Source organism: Lactuca saligna, chromosome 2 (assembly GCF_052625555.1).
Source record: "Lactuca saligna cultivar CGN05327 chromosome 2, ASM5262555v1, whole genome shotgun sequence".
Classification (NCBI taxonomy): domain Eukaryota; kingdom Viridiplantae; phylum Streptophyta; class Magnoliopsida; order Asterales; family Asteraceae; genus Lactuca; species Lactuca saligna.
The window spans coordinates 97112073-97117407 of record NC_136418.1 but is presented as its reverse complement, the minus strand read 5'-3'; the positions used below and the strand labels follow the sequence as shown (position 1 = coordinate 97117407).

General features: G+C 35.3%; 2 protein-coding genes across 2 annotated transcripts; one reads left to right on the top strand and one right to left on the bottom strand.

Annotated features, from left to right (window-relative positions):
* Positions 1-273: 273 nt before the first annotated feature.
* LOC145028964 (feruloyl CoA ortho-hydroxylase F6H1-3-like) lies at positions 274-1979 on the bottom strand. The gene is made up of 2 exons (XM_078977639.1): positions 1489-1979; positions 274-924 (listed from the first exon to the last, which is right to left on the bottom strand). Exons 1-2 carry the CDS (start codon positions 1977-1979, stop codon positions 351-353), a joined length of 1065 nt encoding a protein of 354 aa, XP_078833765.1. The 3' UTR covers positions 274-350.
* A 622-nt stretch (positions 1980-2601) lies between these two features.
* LOC145031219 (chalcone synthase 2-like) lies at positions 2602-3873 on the top strand. The gene is made up of 2 exons (XM_078979730.1): positions 2602-2788; positions 2882-3873. Exons 1-2 carry the CDS (start codon positions 2611-2613, stop codon positions 3871-3873), a joined length of 1170 nt encoding a protein of 389 aa, XP_078835856.1. The 5' UTR covers positions 2602-2610.
* The last annotated feature ends 1462 nt before the right edge of the window (positions 3874-5335 follow it).

The window sequence follows — 5335 nt, the reverse complement described above, 5'->3', positions numbered from 1 at the left end:
ATTTGCTTAATATCGACTAATGCATCCATATCCCAAACATAATAAAATAGACTATCGAATCAATGGGGTTTTACAAGTTTAAAGGGGTTTGGGGTGATAAATATGTTATGATAATTTTTTTTTTGAACGGCAGAAAAATATGTTAAGATAATTGATAGTGAATCTAATAAAATACTGAAATTGAAATTTGCAAATATTACGGTTCTTTATCCTTTACAAGAACTCACCATCCTTGTAAAAATTTATTAATCTAAATAGATAGAAATTGGTTTCCCATATGTCGTTTCAAGATCCTTGTGATGCTTCCAAAACACTTGGACTCGGATACATTATTATTTCAAGAAACAGAATCAAATCATAGCAAAATCAATAGTGCCCTTCCCATCAGTTGATTTCCTGAGAAAATGCTTCACATAATCCGAGTATAGAACTTGCTTATACAAAGCCTTTTCCCCACTATTCATCACTTCTGGCAAAGGGCCGATTACATCACTCGGCCTTGGGTTCACAAAGATAGGAACCGAAATCCGGTTTTCATGCGCGTTTGCAACCACTATATGTTCTACACTCTTGTATCGACCATTGCTCATGATTTGGAAAGCATCACCAATGTTAATTGTCAATGATTCTTTAACAGGAGGGACATGGATCCAACAGTCACTATCTTGTTTCCGAACATAAAGTCCTCCTATCTGGTCTTGAAGAAGCACAGTCAACGTTGAAGCATCTGAATGACCACCAACGCCAATTGAGAGCTCTGGGTTGGAACATACAGGATAATAGTTTAGGTTTATTCGTTTTGACCCCATAAATAATGATTCATACGTGTCGTTGAGGTTTGGTATGCCCAATCCTGTGATTAGGATTTTTATTAGCTTCTTGATTACTGAATCACATGTCTTCAAATATTCAAGTGCTTCATGCCTACAGAAGTAAAAAGATTAGTCTTAGCGACATTTCAAAAAAAGGAAAAAAATGAGTTTCCTGTTTAATAAGGAAAATGACTTACGAGTCCAACAAAGTTTCTAAATCGTTCAAAAAAACTTCAATCATGTTTTGTTTGTTAAAAAAAACTCAATAAACTTAATCTTTTGTCTAAAACATGTCAGTTAAGTTACACTTTTATTCAATTCTATGGATGTCAAAGAAGAGAAACATATGATATGACTTATTACCATATCGGAAAAATGATTTATAAGACCAACGAAGTTTTTAAACCGTTCAAAAACCCCAATTATGTTTTGTGTCTTCAAAAAAATCCAACGAAATTAATCTTTTGAACACACAAAACATGATTGTGGTTTTTTGAATGGTTTGAAAATTTCATTGTGCTTTTTTAGACGAAAGGTTAAGTTCTTTGGGTTTTTTTTTTAACAGTCAAAACATAATTAACGTTTTTGAACGTTTTGAAAACTTCGTTAGCTTGTAAGTCATTTTCCCTTAATAAATTGAGTAAACTGTTAAGACTTACGCATGTCTATGACTTACTTGCAAACAGATGGCCAGAATTTCAAGGTTTCTTCATCCGAAACATAGAAACAACTTAGTTGATCTTTCCACTCATAGGCTTTGTCCACTTCCGGACTGAAACTTGTAAGGTATCTAATAGTTTTTGAAGGAGTATTCTGGGACAAGTATTTCTTTTTCTCTTTGCTTGACAACCCGAAAAACTTATGTGTCGCCTCTTTAACACTCTCAATTATGCTTAGAGGCACACCATGGTTAACAATTTGAAAAAATCCCAATTTCTCGGCTGCGTCACATACCGACTTTATTACCTGAGGGTCTTCAGAATCCGATATGTCAATTACTTGTATCAATTCATCTTGCAGAACTTTGCTCATATCGAGCCGTCTTTCAACTGGTTGAATGAACAACTCAGGTAAAATTTTGAGGTTGAGTTCGGATACACCCTTCACACCATGGCCTTCATCGACCACAAACTTTTTGAGATCAGGGGGGGTAGACGATAGTGCCATTCAAGCAAACCTGCTTTAATTATAAATGAGATAGCAGTTATGACATAGTTTTTTAAAATAAAACACATTTCATCACATCATAGCTAGATTCATGAATCATTATTTATATATAACTTCAACAAGAAATAAAAAGATCAAAATGAAAAGTCTTCCATTATTGTGATTTGAGATCTGAAGTTACCTTACAGACCTTTAACGTAGTTTGTTGTACAAAAATATTAGCAACTTTGATGAATAATTCACATGAGAGCAAGTTATATTTATAGCATGAAATAATACCGTTTGTATGTATGTATGTATGTATGTATGAATATACGTATGTATGTATATATGTGTATAGTATATCGATCATTCAATCAATTATAAATCTTTTTCATATAAATAATTATTAAGCAATTTAATGGATGTGGTTTCACTATGAATTATTTTCTTCAGACGTATTATTTCATATAAACATAACATTTATATTTTTATGGGGTTTTTTTATTAAACTTAAAATAGATGTAATACACATTTATCAAAAAAAAAAAATTATATATGTGATACCTTTCCAACATTATATCTACCTAACCCTTATGCGTTCTATAAATTGAACCATCACTCATAGCTACGGTTTCTAGCTTCACCTGAAATGGATAGCACAGTGGAGTTCCGAGAGGCGCAACGAGCCAAAGGCCCAGCGACAATTATGGCCATCGGGACAGCTACACCACCTAACTGTGTGATTCAAAGCACATATGCAGATTTTTATTTTCGTGTAACAAACTGCGAACATAAGACAGAACTTAAAGAAAAATTTAAACGGATGTGTAAGCTAGCTATATTATAATGCATGTAAATGTTATTATTATATCTCATAATCTTATTAAATTGATATTTTTTTTATTATAATATTGTTTCAGGTGATAATTCAAAAATCAAAAAACGTTACATACACTTGACCGAGGAGATTTTAAAAGAGAAACCAAACCTTTGTGCTCACATGGCACCATCTTTAGACGAAAGACAAGATATTGCAATTGCGGAAATTCCAAAACTCGGTGCAAAAGCTGCAACTCAGGCAATCAACGAATGGGGCCAACCCAAGTCGATGATCACCCACGTGGTGTTTAGCTCTGTCTACGGTGTTGACATGCCAGGAGCTGATTATCAGCTCACAAAGCTCCTCGGCCTAAGTCCTTCTGTTAAACGTGTCATGTTGTACCAACAAGGGTGTTTCGCTGGTGCCTCTGTCCTTCGTTTGGCAAAGGATTTAGCCGAGAACAATAAGGGAGCGCGTGTATTGGTTGTTTGCTCAGAGATCACTACACCAAATTTTCGTGGTCCAGATGAGGCCCATGTTGATAACCTTGTAAGCCAGGTTTTGTTTGGTGATGGAGCTGCTGCGGTCATAGTTGGTTCTGACACAATACCTGACGTGGAGAAGGAACTATTTGAAATAGTTTCTGCTTCCCAAACTATTGTCCCGGATAGCGACGGTGCCATTAAAGGGCACATTCGCCAGGCCGGGTTTATAACTCGTCTTCGCAGAGATGTTCCCGAACTTATCGGGAAACACATCGAAAGGAGCTTGGTTGAGGCCTTTCAACCGTTGGGTATCAGCGACTGGAACTCGTTGTTCTGGATCGCACATCCAGGAGGACGTGCAATCCTGGATCAGGTTGAGGAAAAATTAAGCCTCAGGCCCGAGAAACTTCGGGCCTCACGACATGTGCTGGCTGAATATGGAAATTTGTCAAGCCCTAGTGTCCTTTTTATACTAAATGAAATGCGACACTCTTCCGTTACACAGGGCGCTGTCACCACGGGAGAGGGTCTCGAGTGGGGTGTGTTGTTGGGGTTTGGACCTGGTGTCACTGTTGATACAGTGGTCCTCCATAGTGCTTCCATATAATCATTATGTTTTTTTTTTTTTAGGTATGTATTGTTAAAATTTTGGATTTTGCATGAAATAATTGGAATTATACCTTCCTTAATTATGATGCCAATTAATAACATTTTTGTGATATTTTTGTTTCATATACTACCTCGGTCTCATATTAATAGTTCATGTCTTCTTTTTAATTTGTCCAAAAATAATAGAATACTTCTAAAAATAAATATTTCTTTTACCAAAATACCCCTCATTATTAATTAACATATCATTGAATTAAATGCAAGAAAATGATATAATTAAATGCAACAAAATGGTATAATATCATTTTCATTTAATAAAGTTAGTGATAATTAATATTTTCTTAATCTATGTGTTTTTCGTTTGTGGACAATAATTTTGGACGGAGGGAGTATATGTTTATTATATGCCGACTTGTTTCAGGCTCCTTTTGTCTTTAGCCCATGAGGGTTAGGGTTAGCTTAGTTTGCCTTTGTATATCCCCACTTTGTTGTTCTTTGATTTTATGCTTTTCAAGAACTTTACAATCTCTCTCTCTCTCTCTCTCTCTCTCTCTCATTAATCACATGATTCTATTGTCATGGTAATAGAGAGGGGGTTTGATACGTTGTTACAAGTTTTGTAGCAGTCATCTATGGCGCGGATAGAACTCTAGGGTTTGATGTTTGATTCGTTTGATGTTTGCTTGCTTGTTAGTATACATTTGTTGTTGTTCGAATTCTAGGGTTTAATGTTCGATTTCTTATTGCTCATTTGGTTGCCTCTGCTGGTTTGTTGTTTTTGTTCTCTTATTACATGTCCATTATTATGGTTATTTTTTTAAGTTGCCATCATAACCGGAAAGTATGATTCCCTTCAGTCAATCATTGCACGATTAGATGTAAAGAACTACACTTATTACATCTACGTTATGAAGAACTTCCTTCGTGGGAAGAATATATAAGGGTATGTCGCTAGGACTACAACCAAACCATTAGTACCTCAAGCTGAAAATTTCGATTTGTTTTTTATACTTGGGAGACTGATAATTCCAAGGTCATTACTTGGATTAACAATTATGTTCCTTAGTCTATTGGTATGCAATTGCCTAAATATGACACAACAAAGGAAGTGTGGAACCATTTCGAGAGAATTTATACTCAGTCCAATCTTGCTAAACAGTATCAGTAAGAATATGACATTCGTTCTCTTCAACAAAATGATATTAGTATTCAAGATTTCTATGCTACCATGTCTGATTTATAGGGCCTGTTGGCTCTTACAGAATCTAAAGAGTTAAAAGATTTTCAGCTTTATATTGCTAGGAGGGCAAAACAACGTTTGGTTTAGTTTTTAATGGCGTTGCATTTGATTTTGAAGGTCTACATGGAACGATTCTTCATCGTTCCCCTCTTCCCTTAGTGGATTCTATTGTTTTATATGCTGATTGCTGAAGAGACTCATATCAAGTCTCACACGGATA

Bases quoted from the DNA above. Each gene is read 5' to 3' on its own strand.
- LOC145028964 (XM_078977639.1), bottom strand. From the start codon at position 1,979: ATGGCACTATCGTCTACCCCCCCTGATCTCAAAAAGTTTGTGGTCGAT. The intron at 925-1,488 runs GTAAGTCATAGA...TTACTTCTGTAG, and splicing joins TTCTGGCCATCTGTTTGCAA to GCATGAAGCACTTGAATATT.
- LOC145031219 (XM_078979730.1), top strand. From the start codon at position 2,611: ATGGATAGCACAGTGGAGTTCCGAGAGGCGCAACGAGCCAAAGGCCCA. The intron at 2,789-2,881 runs GTAAGCTAGCTA...ATATTGTTTCAG, and splicing joins AGAAAAATTTAAACGGATGT to GTGATAATTCAAAAATCAAA.